The sequence below is a fragment of the Vigna radiata genome, chromosome 5, assembly GCF_000741045.1.
Source record: "Vigna radiata var. radiata cultivar VC1973A chromosome 5, Vradiata_ver6, whole genome shotgun sequence".
NCBI lineage: Eukaryota > Viridiplantae > Streptophyta > Magnoliopsida > Fabales > Fabaceae > Vigna > Vigna radiata.
In genome coordinates this window covers 9,853,661-9,870,050 of record NC_028355.1, presented here as the reverse complement: position 1 = coordinate 9,870,050, position 16,390 = coordinate 9,853,661, and the positions used below count along the sequence as shown (strand labels likewise).

The 16,390-nt window shown below is 34.1% G+C and overlaps 1 protein-coding gene across 6 annotated transcripts in view; it reads left to right on the top strand.

Annotated features, from left to right (window-relative positions):
- The window catches only part of LOC106762836 (RNA pseudouridine synthase 7), an 18,435-nt gene extending 12,138 nt beyond the window's left edge, over positions 1-6,297 (top strand). For 4 of the 6 annotated variants that reach the window (XM_022780588.1, XM_022780589.1, XM_022780585.1 and 1 more), the window contains 4 exons: positions 2,515-2,571; positions 3,876-3,986; positions 4,852-5,087; positions 5,957-6,297. In XM_022780588.1, the coding sequence (XP_022636309.1) occupies positions 2,515-2,571; positions 3,876-3,986; positions 4,852-5,087; positions 5,957-6,074 (522 nt within the window). In that variant the 3' untranslated portion in view covers positions 6,075-6,297. The remainder of the gene's footprint in view (positions 1-2,514; positions 2,572-3,875; positions 3,987-4,851; positions 5,088-5,956) is intronic. The other 2 variants (XM_022780587.1, XM_014646918.2) reach the window with 1 other exon arrangement.
- Positions 6,298-16,390: the final 10,093 nt, after the last annotated feature.

The window sequence follows — 16,390 nt, the reverse complement described above, 5'->3', positions numbered from 1 at the left end:
ATAATTGAAGAGGTGAAGGCTAGACAGGGTGGGCATGTTCATGCGGGTTACGAATACAAGGAAGGAGTATTATACTATAACAATCGCCTTATTGTTCCAGAAAAATCAGCATGGATTCCTAAGTTCTTGGAAGAATTTCATGCTACTCCCCAAGGCGGTCATTCAGGTTTCTATCGTACATATAGGAGACTAGCTGCCAACTTGTATTGGAAAGGGATGAAAAAGGATGTCCAACAGTTTGTCCAGGCTTGTGATACATGTCAAAGGCAAAAATATATTACAACAGCTCCTAGTGGTTTATTACAACCACTACCAATNCCNAAAAGAATTTGGGAGGATCTAAGTATTGACTTCATTACGGGACTGCCAAGATCTAGAGGTTTCGAAGCCATATTGGTGGTTGTTGATCGTCTATCAAAATACTGCCATTTTGTAGCCCTTAACATCCTTATACTGCAAAGGTTCTGGCTGAAATATTTGTTAAGGAGGTAGTACGGCTTCATGGGATTCCAAATTNTGTGGTGAGTGATAGGGATCCGGTATTCATGAGTTTGTTTTGGAAAGAGTTTTTTAAGATGCAGGGTACCAAATTACAAATGAGTACAGCTTATCATCCGCAATCGGATGGACAAACTGAGGTAACAAANAGGTGTTTGGAAACTTATCTAAGGTGTTTTATCACCGATCAACCCAAAACGTGGGTGCTTTGGATGCCTTGGGCAGAGTTTTGGTTTAACACCACTTATCATGAATCTACTGGAATGACCCCTTTTGAAGCGGTTTATGGGAGACCACCCCCCAAGATTGTGCAAGTGGTGCAAGGAGAAGTGAGAGATGAAGCTGTCCAGAANGATCTTTTGGAGAGAGATGAGGTGTTGAGACAACTAAAAGCCCATTTGCTTCGTGCCCAGGACANAATGAGGACTCAAGCCAATAAACATCGAAAGGAAAGACACTTTGATGTGGGGGATCTTGTGTTTCTAAAATTGAAATTGAATAGGCAGCAGTCTGTCATGAACANAGTCAACCCGAAATTAAGTGCTAGATATTATGGCCCTTTTGAGATTATGGAGAAAATTGGGGAAGTGGCATATCGGTTGCAATTGCCACCAAATTCAAAGATTCATCCCGTCTTTCACGTATCATTATTGAAGAGAGCTGTGGGTAAGTATAAGGTTGAGGAGGATCTTCCTACTGGGTTGGAGGATGATAGAGTAGAATTATTAATTCCTGAAGTTATCGTGGATACTCGAGAAAACACAAAGAAAGGGAAAGTTACGAAGCAAGTGCTAGTGCAGTGGAAAGGGAAAAATGTAGATGAAGCTACTTGGGAGGATGAAGTGATCATTAGAAGTCAATTTCCTGAATTTAGCCTTGAGGACAAGGCTCTGCTTCAAGAAAGGGGTATTGATACAGACCCAAATCTTATTGGGCTCAATGAACCNTTGATCCAAGAAGAAACAGCCAAGCATAGGTGGGGCAGAGTATATGAGAGGAAAAAGAGTAGGAAAGGTGANGTGGCATAGTCGAGGGGAATAGGTTGGTTAGAAGAGAGAGAAATGGGTGTGGTTGTTTAAAAAGAGAATCTGGAAGAAAGTTTTGGGGGGACGGTTAGTTGTTATTTTCGTAGAGAGGGAGCCATTCTTGGTTTCTCTGAGGAGCTTGGCTCTGGGCAGTGAGTTATTCATATCTTACTGTTTTACTGGTTTTGCAGAGAATAAAATACACTCATATTCAGTCTTCATTTGATTTCTTTCTGTGCTTTTAATCCTTATCAATTAACCTTGGAGTAACATGATACCAGTGTATTATGATTCATATTCCCTAGCAAGGTCTGCTCATAAATGTAAATGATATATTTTCCACTTATCCAAGTTTCTAACACCAGACATGGAGTAAGCATTACATTGTGAATGTGTTGAATAATCGAGTAATGTACTATTGCACATAGGAACATCATACAATAGTAAATAACTGTCTTATCTGATGAAATTGCGGAAGCAGTTGATCTTTTGAATATATCTTTTTCTTAAAGAAGGCAGCTGATCACATCTGAGATGTGTCTATCCATGGTTCTAAATTGAAAAGCTCTGTTTGGGAGGCATTAATTACTCACTTTTGAGAAGCTTTGCCATTGGTCACGAGAGTTTTAGATGATGGTTGTGGCTAAATAAGTAAATGCAGGTAGCAACATGCAGTGTAGCATATGAAGAACTGTTTGGACATAACAATTGTTTATTGTAAAATTGGGAAAATCAGTGCATATCGCTCTTCTCTATATGTAGCTTTTCATATGACATATGATTGTTTCACTTTGGGCTTGAGATTCATAGTGATGCCTAACATTTGAATGTAAAATATAAAAGCAATTCCAAATGGGTCATGGTTAACTAAAACTTCAGTCTGAACTTTAATTTGCCTAGTATATATAGATTTTATGTATAGATTATTGATATTTAAATTCTGAGTTAAAATTTCATAATTTTCTAATTTGACCAAGTTTTTACTTTTCAGCTAATTGTTGATGCCAATATTGACTATAATGCACGTGAAGGAAGGAGCACAGCGGAGGTGAGGCCTTGGGGGACCCCTACATTATATTTTGTTATTGAATGTTTGGATGCATTTAGATTGTTTTTTGTTTTCATTTTCAGTTGATATGTTTTCACTAATAATTATAAAAATGTTACTTTGTTTGTGATCAACTTGTTTCCAATTTTAAAGGATTTGCGAAGGGAGAACAACGAATCCTTCTAGGAAAAAAAGTGCTATATTTATAATTATAATATTAATGCATTCAAGGAAAAACAATTTTATGATGTATTATTTTAGCTATTTTTCTAGCATATGCGATAAATGCTAAGGCAACCTTTCTTTTGTATGCTTAGCTGTTTCTTTCATTTTCTAGAATATAGTCTATTATTAGAAGGTGAGTTTTAAGCCTAATTCAATCCCACAAAACCGGCTTGTAAGGTGAAGTTTACACCTCATTTATATATTATAATTTGGTCTTATCTCTAGTCGACGTGGGACTTCCAACACACTCCCTTCATGCCAAGCTATAGACATCTCATGCGTGATAATAGAAATTGGGTAGTCCAATAGCGGTCCGACAACGGGTGGAATAGAAATGTCCAAGAAATGAGAAATACCGTTAGGATAGGCTCTAACCTGACTCTGATATCATATTAGAAGGTGAGTTTTAAGCCTAACTCAATCTTACAAAACCGGCTTGTAAGGTGAGGTTTGCACCTCACTTATAGATTATAATTTGGCTTTATCTCTAGTAGACGTAGGACTTCCAACATCTATTGTTATGAAACTTTTTGAGCATACTTTTAATACTATTTTGTCTCTATAACCTTCATCTTGTTGATTAGCTACTACTTCGGACTGATATAGAATCTGAAACAAGTCTCTTTGCATATGCAAGGAGAAGGCATTTTACAATGACCTTCTGTCATATCTTTTGTGTAGCAAGGAGCCTTTTCTTGCTGGTACTTTTGGCTTTTTATTAACAGAATTGCTTGTCATAATTCAAATTATGTATATCAGAATTAGAGCAATGTGTTATAGAATTGGAGTCCAAGGGAATAGACATTCCAACTCAACAAGGTTAAACATCGTAAGAGATGCAAATAGAACAAACATCATGGATTCCTTTGTCTTTGCTAAATGATCTGATGTGTAAAACATGGACGCATATGACAGCTAAAACAAAATGTTGGTGATTATATTGGGTATTCTTATTTTATTATGTTTCAATAGTAGCTAACATTGTCCAAGGAAAAGTGACTTTGAGGCATTTGTTCTTGATAAGTGGAAAGACAAGTATCTAATGGGATATCTGAATGAAAATATCTTTTTTCATGAAGGTCAGAGACTCCCCAAAGGGGAAGGCTGCCTCTACAAAGTTTACTCGGATTAGTACTAATGGAACTCAAAGTATTGTTTTATGTGAACCTATCACTGGCCGTACTCATCAGGTATGAAAATGGTTGCTGATTTAGATTCCTTTTTTTTTTTATTCAAAATTAAGCTGCATATTTAATATCTTCATATCCTTCTCTCTATCTCTGGTATTTGGTGTAAACATTGCTATCTTGTGTAAACCTCCCATAGAAATCATAAAAAGAAATTCTATTACCAATCTATATTGGACATCGAGGTGCATAAGACACTTATCAGTAAAGTGTCCAATTTGATAGACATTTTTTTTGTCTTTGACATGGTCAACATAATGTTAATAAAGACATACAATAATTTTCTAAAAACGCATAAGCTTGTAAACTTATTGCTTAAGTTTCTATTACGATTATATAAATATGGAACAAATATTATATGATCATTACTTTTCACTTTTAAAATATTAGGTAGATGGATTAGATGCATTTTTGTATTAGGTAACAATATGATCAGATTATTATGTTTGACTAATCTTGTTTATAGATGATTGAGTATATAAATATTGGTTGTTAAATGAAATAATTCATAATGATCTAAAATATAGACCTGTGTTCCTGTGTCCTATATCTTGAAGACTACACATGTCAAAGTGTCGGTATCCTTGTCCGTGTCTGTCGTGTATCCTTGTCAGTAGTATCCATGCTACATAGTTAATGACAACATGTTGTAAAGCAGGCTTCTTGCCAGCCATTCTGTCACTGTAAAGACAAATGTATGACTGTGGTTGTTCTGTACAACTTATGGAATACAAGAGATGAGATTAACACGACATATGTTGGATTGGAAATATTAATTCAACTGACCAAAGACATCCTACACTTTAGTTTTATTCGATTGACTATAATTTATATATGGTGCTTAACATAGTATACACCTCTGGTGTAGATACGTGTTCATTTACAGTATTCAGGGCACCCGATAGCCAATGACATGCTGTACCTCTCAGAACAAACTGTTGATCGATCTGTCAAAGGGTGGAGTGCTGATAGATCAGCTCGCATATCTAATGTTTCTCTGACATCAGATCTTGATGAAGTGCTCAATGCATGCGAAGAAAATTCCAATGAAGATTTTAGCATTGATCCCATGTGTACAAATTGTCCAAATTTGGCACCCAAAGGGTAAGAAACCCATTATCTTAGAAAACAATATTTGCTGCCTTGTATATTGTAAATTGTAAAAAGAAAAAGATATATGGGTGACTTGAAGAAAGTTCAAAGTAGATTTGTTCGTACTCAAGTCTGTGTAACTGTTTAAACTCTAAAGTACAACGGGCAGACCATAATAATTTTGTTGAGCATAGATTTTCTCGTAGTCAAGCATTTTCAGTATTACATCATATTAAAGCATAATTAGAGAAAAATAGAACATGCCATTACAGGTTTTACTATTTATCTGCTTCTTATCTCAGGACATAAGGATATTAGAATTTGGTTAAATATTTATTGGAACGAAGTAGGAGCTTTACGTTGCTTATTGTTGTTGTTCTAGGCTGTGTTTTGGTAGCAAAAAGCTCTTTCTGAGTGAATATGACGTTGTAGATGCCATTGTATCTAAATAAGTATTGTTGTCTTTTTGGTGCAATATTATTGTTAGAATCATTACATATAGCTATCATCATTTAGGTTAGTCTGCAGAGTTATTAATGAGTTGTACCTAGTTCTGTACCTAGTAGTCTAGTGTAGACTCTTGATATTACATGTACTCTTGTGTTTTTCGTTATAAATAGAAGATAATGAGAGGGATCTTCTAAACCCTCAAGAATATTTCTTATTAGTCTTAAATCTCAAGTATTATGTCTTAACTTTCAATATTTATACTTCTGTTTTTGTCTGTTTTGTGATTGTTTTATGTATTAATATATGGAAATATATAGTTTTTTTTATTTGTTCTATAGCAAGACTTGAAACTTGTAATTCTGAAGATTCTTTTCTTCCTATCCTTGTTGTGAATCTCAGATAGCTTGACCATTAAGTTTTCTTTTGTCGAGCTCTTATAATTGCAGATATGATGGTGATGAAGATGCTCTATGGCTACATTGTATTCGCTACACGGGGCCTGGATGGACATACGAGTGTCCATATCCTGATTGGGCTAAACTTGTCTAGACAATTTGATATATTTTTCATCGTAAATTTCAAACAAATATGCAACGACTGTTTGAGTTTTCATCTGAGTTGTGCTGGTTACTGAAAAACTGTTTAATCTTTTGCTAGTATTCAGGGACACTGGATTGGAATGATCAATTATTGTTACAATTGATTTTTTGTCGTTGGAAAATCAGTAGATTATTCTATTTTAAAATGATTAAATGTTTTTTTATAGTCTATATATAGTTTTACCTTTTTGGACGAGACATTTGTAACTTGTTATATCAGAATGCTTTGCATTTACGGACATTCTCTTTGAGAAAATGGATGCAGCAATAGATATAACAATTCTTAGCAAGTTTCTTCCACATTCTAGTCTTGGGAGTTATTTTACATTAGTTTTTAATGGGATTACATCTATAGTTTTATTTGTAGTTTAAATTACCTTTTTATTACCTCTATGTGTGATTACAGTATTTCAATATTTATTCATTTTTGAATTGCCTGAATTTAGTTATGACAATAATGTCTTGTTAATTTCTTTTTATTTTAAACCCTTGGCTCTTTGCCTTTTTCCCATAAAAAAACTGACTATCTAGAGAAAACTACGATAAGAAATTCTTTGAAAGATTCTAGAGTTATAAATTTGAAGGATTTTAGATGATGTGATCAGGGTTTTAAGCAGAAACTTGTTATTTAGTTTCTGTTAAAATAATTTTTGTTTGATTAATTGGTGACATTTGTGTTCTAATTAAAATTTTATTTAAACTGTTTTATATTGTTTTGCATGGATTAATAATTTTATTGTGTCTAAAAATTAAATTGGTGAAACTTTTTGATGCAGGTTGAGATGTTTAAAATTAATGGTTGAATTACTATGATAAAATGAACGACCGACAATGGGTGAAATTAACAAATTTCTTTTTCCACCTGTTACACCAAGAATATGTCTCAAGTTAGCTACACTTAACTATGTGTCTATTATGTAAAAAGTGGTAATTTATATCTATGTTACTGGTTACTTTATGTGAATTAAAACGATGACTCGTCATAAATGTAAAAAAACTAATCTGTTCTTAAAATAATCGTTGAAAAAAAAATACAAGTAAGTTTTATGAAAAATAAATAAATCACAATTTATGAAAAATTACATATAGTTATTATGCCAGATTAATCTACCACAAAGACAAACCACACAAATGATATTTGACAATAATACAAACGAAAACAAAAATAACATAAAAAAACATGGAGACCCTTATTAATTGTTTTTATTAACGAATAAAAAAATTAATAATTTTGGAGTATAAAAATATTGAATCCTTTAATTTATTATATTTGTCATTTGTTGATTTGAGGTTGTTCAAAACTTGAATTTGGTTGAAGTGACATGGCAAGAAAGAGTTCAAAGTATTTGCCGTAGGAAATAAAACTTGAATTCATTTCCACATTTAAGTCTTTGAATTTGTTTTGCCTATTGAGTCGCCTTCACCCAATAAATTGATAACTGTTAACACTGTCAGCATCAAATTTGGTGAGAATGTGATGGGAAAAACGAAGGGTGTGGAGTCTCTAAAAAATCTACAATGAAGAATGAAACAACTCATTATAGCATAAATGGTCGAAACCAAAATGGTTACGAGATATTTTTATTTTGGGTGCCGATATTTTGTATTCTACTCAACTAAACAAATTCTAACTACGCAATGATACTTAAGGGATCCACATTAGTGCGTTGTGTTCAAATCTACAATATCTTGCTTGATATGATAGCATGTGCATCTGAAATTAACAACGTTGCATGAGATTTTTTGAGGATTTAGCTCCTCTAGAGTGAGTAAACAATGATGCATGCGTTCACTTTTAATTAAAGTAGGTTAAATTTATAAAAACACCTTTATCTCTATTTTTTTTAATCTTAACTTTAGAAATTGGTTCACCAAGAAAGTTATTACTAGGAACACCAATCTCCATCGTTGAAGTGTCGCAAAAGGAGTTGAAAAGAAGCTATGAATCTCCTTTCACCGTAACTGTGTACGGCAGAAGACAAAAAAGTAGGAGGAATAGTAAGATATGGTGGAAGTAAAGCATATGATGTAATCTTGGCCCGCCTCAAAGTTTATGCAGGACACATGGTGCGTCAAAACTTGTTCAAAAATCAAAGCAATCACGAAAATCATATCTATCTAAGACACATTATGATGCAATCATTGGCACCAACTCGAGGTTAACCACTAGAAAACATTAAAAAGGAAAAAAATGTAACGAAAACATATTTCATTTTATTGATGTATGTGAATAGAAAGAGATAAAGCATTAGAAGAAGACGTGTTTGATAGATGACTTGAGGAGGTTTAAATTCTTACAAAACAAGTGCTTTGTTACGTCACCCTTATCTCCTTCTTTGCTCTCCTTGTAGATTGTGTGCACACCTAACCGTGTATGTTTTGTGTTTTTGTTTGGTGCATGGCATCAAAACACAATCATAGGAAACTTTTTAAGGATTTGCGTAATGCCATAGAATGCTTATCTTGAGACGCATGAATCACTATTATTTGTATTATTATTGTTATTTATTCTCTTTGTGGTGGGCCCATCAATTCTTTTGTTTGGCTAGTGCTTCTGCTATTATCAATTTTGCATTTCCGACGCCTAACGTTTCTTTTTGATCGAGTTTATCCCCATTCTAAAGTTCAACATTGTGAGACATTTGGAACAAACTCCTCCATATTTTTTTTCATATCTTGTTCAGAAGGCGACATCTTACTAAAAGCGGACACAGATCAGCAGCACAAACATGTGTGATCAATCATTTTTTTTCCAAGGTATTAATTTTGATGGGCAGAAAGAGAGAGACAGAGAAAGGAAGAAAAATTTCCAAACTGTCTTCTATTCTCACCTACTTTCTAATATAATATGAATACATTTTCTGTTGTTTTCAAGATATTGAACTTGTTCATCATTTAGTGAATTCTTTACAAAGTGAGAATAAATATTCTAAAAAAGGTTTGAAGATATAAACCAAACACATTTATTTCGATGATGATCACTATACCTACCCGTACGTGGTGGGTGTATATAAATCGTCTGCTTTTTAGCACTTTGATATATTTGTAAAAGATCATGTTCATCTAAGAGGATTAATATGTGTAAATCTAAAAAAGGGTTGTACTATAGACTAAAAAGTGCATAAAACAAATCGAAATAAATAAATAAATTATTGCTAAATTTAATCATATTATTTAAATTTAACTTCTTACAAAAAAGTATGATAAAGACATCCTTTATTGAAATGACTTAAATAATATAAACAAAATCCATCAGATTGTGAATATTTCATCAAACTTATTTCTTCACAATCAAATACACTTCATAAAGACTTTAACTCCAAATACTCCTGATTTTAATTTCACACTCTTTGGGATGAGGTGTTTAGGTAGTCATCCTCTTCAAACTAAATGGGGTTATATTTGTATAAGACACTCCAACACTCAAGTCAATAAAGTGTATTAGATGGTACTAAATACAATAATTAATAAACATAACTAATGTATCTCGTAAACTGTGCTATTTATACTATGTTTTTGAGCTTTTTACTTGGGTGGGTCTGACCTATGTAGCTAATTACCTTAATTAGTCTTTGGTTAATCAATCTACTCATCATACCTTAACCATTATATTAAATTAGTCAACTTGGTTAACGATTTTTTTTCAGAAGTTGCTTTGGTCGATATTGTTGGAAACAGGATGACTCAGTTTCAACACCAAAAGGAGGGGGGGGGGGGNGAATTGGNGAGGTTTAAAAATCAGAGTCTTTTTAAAATCTTTTTCGCAAAGTATAAACCTTTGTAAAGTTTCTTGAATCGTAAGAAATGAAAATTTTAAGTGCACCGGAAAAGTTGACTACGTAAACAGTAAAAGTGTAAGGATAGAGAAATCAAACAAAAAGTTTTTATACTGGGTCGACCTCAATGCTACATCCAGAGTCCTTCTACAACCAGAAAGCAAATGCACTATAATGGTCAAGGTTTTTACAACAAGGCTTTTATAGAGATCTCCAAGTCAAAAATATTAAACACCTCTCTAACCCTGTAACCAAAATATAGGAGTAACACAAAGATCTGCAGCAAGATATCCCCTCTTCTGCAATCTTCAACCCACTTTGAACAATCCTCAAAGTGTCAGAACTCCATGAGTCCACCTCTTGTAATCCCAACAGGATAACAACAATCTTTCCAAAGATGGATATAAATCTTGATCAACTGATCAACAAAGAAAGATTTCCACGGTCTTCTTGATGAGTTCTTGGAGCGTTTAATCACAGGATCTCAATTTGTAACAACAAATGAAAATTTTAGTTCAACCAAAGTCATTGTGATCAACAAAGTCACGTCTATTTATAGTTTTCTATAAATCAAACGCTCCTGTAGTCAACTGTGCTACTAATGAAGTCGACTGTTATTAGACAGTTATAACAGATAAGCAATTTAGTAGCAATCATAACAGCTAAATTGATTTTGCATTTAATATAGTTGACTTTCATTTAATGCTTTTCATAAAAGTGATGTATCAGATATGTAATGCAATCATAAGTGATGTATCAAATATAAGATTAGTGAATATGCATTCATATACGAAAATCAACACTAACATGTTCAATAAGATATCTTTCACAATAAAGAATAGAACATGTAACACATAACAATACATGTGTTATTAATAATATGCTGTCATCATAAAAAACCAGAGTATGTGAGATTAAGGTTTAGCTAAACCAGTGCTTCCCTTATCAACAATCTCAACAATCCCCCCCTTTTTTGATGATGTAACAACCATGATTAATAAGCAATCATATTTGTACACAAACAACACATTAAATCAGTCAAGTAATCACTAAAATCATAGCTAACATAAGCAATCAATAGGAACAAGTGATTAAATGATTTTTCTAGTATATCAGAGCAAACAAAAGATGATTTCAACATATGTCAGCTCAATTTCTCTAAATAACAGTATCAAGCAATCACATATCAAGCAAATAAGCAAACAAGCTTTTTTAACTTTTTAATTCAACCCATTCAACTTTTTCTCCCCCTTTGTGCATTAGCAAAAAAGGTTTGCCTTTAAGATATGGATATGCTAATGAAATGAAATATCAGAGATGCATCAGTGTAAATCAGTGTAAACAAATCTAACATTCAAAGATTCTCCCCTTGTCATAGATATTCACATGAGATAGATAAACTCCCCCTAAAGTGTAGGCATGTGAAAAATCTATGCAAACAAGTAATGCTCCCCCTATCATTATGCATATTATAAAATCAGATCTAGATGCACAATGCAGTTACTCAAGTATCAGATCATACAATCAGTTTGTATCAAAATTGTATCAGAGTTATGATTGCAAGCAATTCAATCAAGCAAAGATACAACTATCAACAATCTCACAATATATTCTCATTGATAAAACAATCATATAAAAGCATAGATATATTGAAGACAAATGATATAAAATGATCAAGCAACTTAATAACCAAATTCCAATAAATGGAATTTATAACCCCATGTAAGTGATAAGTCGATTGAACCATTTGTCAAGTCGATTTCATTGCTTTTCAAACAGTAGTAACTTCCAAAGCAATGTTTCTTACAAAACCTTTCATAGTCTTTTGAAGATTAACTAGTTTAGAATCATAGTAATGCAAGAAATTAAACAGATAAGAAGTGAGTATGCAAAACAGTTAATGTAACAGTGAGTATGTGCATAATCAACTTCATTAAACACTCAATCGATTTAAGATTCATTTTATACTATTGTCATTTAGGATTCCAAATTCATTTCGAGTGGTAAGGAATCTTTCCTTGTTTAAAGGTTTTGTAAAAATATCTGCCCATTGATGTAAGGTGTCAACATATTCGATCTTAATTTCACCCTTGAGGATGTGATTGCGTATGAAGTGATGCCTTATTTCAATGTGATTGGTTTTCGAATGAAGAACAAGATTTTTTGTCAAATTAATTGCACTTGTGCTATCACATTTCAGTGGAATGTTATCTAACGAGATACCATAATCTTCTAACTGACTCTTAATCCAAAGAGATTGCGCATAATAGCTTCCTGCTGCTATGTACTCATCCTCTGTGGTGGATAATGCCACAAAAGCTTTCTTCTTTGAATGCCAAGAGATCAAAGAAGATCCAAGTAAATGACAAGTGCCACTAGTACTCGCCAAAAGGTCCAATATTTTTTGCTATCTTTGGATGGGAAATTGGAGATCAAGGAGATGCTACAAAGCTGCCAAAACATGGAGAGGGGTAAAAGAGACCTTTACACACATGAAGGGGTGAGATTAGCTTGATAAGGGGGTGCACCGGGAATCTTCTTACATTAGAAATAAATGTGTAATACATGTAGCTTCTAGAAACTTAGCACATTTAGCACATGTATAGAACGTGGAATCTGATCCACCTTGGATGAGCACGTTTTCCATAACCGGCCAAAGAGTGAGGAGTCTATAAAACTNACCTTGGCTGCACCATGTATTTGCTTTTGGATGATCATAGAAAAGCTCTGCTGAAATGCTTAGTCATTTTCTTCTTTCCAAGAGTCACTCCATAGGTTGTTTCTCCATTGCAACTTTCTTCCTCTTATGGAAGTCGTCTGAGTTGTAAACACCTCTTCAAGCTAGTTTCTGTTCCATTTCTCCTTTACTAAACACCTTCCTTCGCTGCCGCCATACCAAACACCTCCATCCATATCTGGTTTCTGCACTGACACAGATTTGCTTCACCTCTAGTATTGTTCCATTCAATTCCTTCGGCTGATTCACCTCCACCAGGTTCTATTCTCACGGATCTTCAAGAGGACATCAAGCCATGATGTATCAAGTGGTATTCAGAGCAAGGTTCCAGCCAAAACCGTGAGATAAGTGTCTTTTCCTTTCATTTTCATACTGTCAAAAAATCCTGCAATGTTCTTGGTTCTGTTTTCAATTTTTTTGTTCCATTTGCTTTTGATTTAGGTTCTGTTTTGAGTCTTCTTTGGTGCTAGCTGTGTTTTGCTTGAGTCATTTGCATTTTATTCGGTTACTCTTTGCTTTATTGAGTCTTTTAGTTTGAGCATCTTACCATGTATGTAACGGTCATGTCATTTTTTTTGATTTTTTTTCTGTCATCAAATCTGGTTTGAAACCAAGTTTTGCTTAACTGAGATTGGAGTGAAATGGACATGTCCTGCACCATCAAAGAGCAATGACTATTCATATAAGGAGCTCAGGTGCTTAAAGTGTGCCATTCATATCAGATCTGTTGATTTGGTGTTCACTTGTATTTCTGTTTGAATGATGCAAATTGCTGAAGTTGTTGTTGAATTTGATCTGGTCTGTTATTTTGAAAGTGTCAAAATGTCCAACTGAAGCTGTTCCAAAAAGAATACCAATAAAGCATTGTAGTGTTGTTGCATTTGCTATGGTAATATGAATGGAAAGCTAAGGTTGCATTGTTAGTTGCAGTAAACCGAACTGCAGTACTCCTAGTTTGGTATCATTTCTGCGTGTCAATTTGGATTGAGCATTAGATCATTGCCAATCATCTAATTGATGTTCCTGCCATTTTGAGCAAATTTCATGTGCTATGTCTGAGTCGATTGCAATGTCCAAAGTCAGATTTCCATTTGATTCTAAAATTTGGATGCTATAGTTGTTGATTTTGAGCTGCATCAGAACTGGACTAACTAAATTCTGTTCTGCACTGTTTCTGACCAGTAAATATGATCAAACAAGTTTGATTTCATATAAGAAATATGTTTGAAAAAGTTTAAAGTGGAAATATTCAGTTCTGTGCATTTAGCATATATCACTTCTTCCAAATTTTAGATGCTTCAGCAATGCGTTAGTTATGCAGTAGCTAAAATCAGTTTCAAATTGAATTTGGTGTTTGAGTCATAAAAATTGGATGTAGTAAAAGCCTTGGTTTCCAAAATATAAATTGAACTTTCAAAAGAGTTGAAAGCATCTTAAAAGGCTGCAGGAACCAATACATCCGACTATTAGTTTTTTTTGTTGCTCAGCTGGTTTAATATTTTGCAGTAGAAATTGCCTGTTCTCTGTGGCATTTCTACAAACAGTTTGAGACAATTACATTGCATAACTAATTCGCAGCCAATTTTCAATTTTGGTCTTTTATTGTTTTTCTAATCTACTCTAGAGCCAATCATAAGTTCATTTTGACGTGCTCCCTTTGTTGTTAGCCGATTAATTGCTTGATTTGTGGTTATTGAACATCTTGCACACAACCTGTTTGACAAAAGGTTGGTGTTGTTCTGGGTTTTGGGTGCAATATTTTGGTAGCATTGAGGTGATCTGCAGTACCAATTTACGTTGTTGGATAGGTGTATTACAGCTCAGATTACTTATCACACCAGGAAGCATCAAAGGAAGTTCATTGTTAAGAAATAAGTGCATGAAGTTGGCTTGCGGGCAAGGACCTACGTGAAAATAATAGCAGAATTTTACTCTATACAGCAGCAGAATTCTCTGTTTCATACAACAATAGTTTGACAACAGAATTCAATCACTTTGCAGCTGAGAGTTTAGTGTGAATTGAACCAATTCACCCACTGTTTCCGAGAAGCTAGAGCTGCCTACATCTTTTACTTCCTTTTTCAATTCATTTACATTTCATTCCATATAGTTCTTCTTTGTAAAAGTTCATTTGTTCATTGGTTTGTAAAGGGCCATTTCAAGCAAGTGAAGTGGAAGAGCTCATAAGTGTTCTTCCCTCATTTGCTAACTTGACTTAAAGTCTCATAACCTAAAATTGGTAGACGGTGAGTGTGTCTTAGATCCAAAGTCTAAGCCTCACCTGGGAGACCTCACCTTTACATTTCCATTTTCTTTAAGCTTCTTTCAATTTGTAATTTTTTTTTTAAATTTTCGCTTAGGAATTTCTTTTAGAGTCCGGAATTAGAGTCCTTAATTCTTTGTTTTACCTTGTTTTTTTTGCTTTGCTCTTAAGTCTTCTTTTGTGATCTTAGAAGTAATCTTGGAGTAACAACCAATAAGTAAGTTACCTAGAACATTTTTGGCAAGGAAAAGGCTTGGTACTTAAGCAACCCTAGTGGTTCACCTCCCTTACCTGGAATTTGTTCTTGGGTGAAATCTAAGCAAGTTGTAACATAAGAAAAACTTTTAAAATCACAAAATGTCAAAGCATCAATCTCCAAGAGTTAGTGATTCTGAGGAATAAGGTACTCTCAAAGATATTTCAAAACAACTTAGAGAGCTAACTCAATGGAGAATTGACACTGAAAGAAAGATGGATTATGCTCAACAAGATAGGGAAAGGGAAATCACCATAATTAAAGATGAGTTGAGAGTCATGAGAGATGAGCAAGGGAGAATGAGGGGAAGTAGGAGTGGAGATTCTCACCATGAGGTAGAGAATTTTAGAATGGGAGATTATGATGGGGACTATTCTTCTTTTAGAAGACATAGGCGAGAAATTCAAGAACCTCCTCCCCCTAGAGAAGTCAATATAAACTTGCCTCACTTTCATGGAAAAGATGATGTTGAAGCCTTTCTAGATTGGGAAATGAAGGTGGAACAACTCTTCGCTTGCCACCAAGTAAGTGAAGAAAGAAAGGTTCCTCTAGCTACCCTTAGCTTTCAAGGGTATGCCATGTATTGGTGGACTGCCATAGTGGAAGAAAGAAGGCGTCACCAAAATCCTCCAATAAGATATTGGAATGACTTGATCACTGCCCTTAGGAGGAGACATATTCCCTCCTACTATCATAGAGAGCTTATGGACAAGCTCCAAAGATTACAACAAAATTCTATGTCTATAGAACAATATAGACAAAAGATGGAGTTGTATATGATAAGGGCAAGGATAGAAGAAACAGATGAACTCACAATGGCTAGATTTTTGAGTGGGTTCAATTATGAAATTCGAGACAAGGTTGAACTTTTACCTTATATAGATTTGAATAGTCTTGTCCAAATGTGTATCAAGGTAGAACAACAAAATTTGAGAAAATCCTCTCACAAGAGAGCTCAAGTTCAACCTTTTGAAAAGAGGAGTTTTAAAGAAAAAGAGCCATTTAAACCTCTAGCCAAAATTGTTGAGAAACCCAAACAAGAGTCCTCTTCCCACCCTAGAACAATTGAAATCAAATGTTTCAAGTGTCTAGGAAGGGGTCATGTAGCTGCTCAATGTCCTACTAAAAGAAACATCATTTTAAGAGGAAAGGACATTTATAGTAGTGAAAGTGACACCCCTACTAGTGAAAGTGAGGGCGAGACAGAAAAAGAAGAGGAAGTGTTTGCTGATGA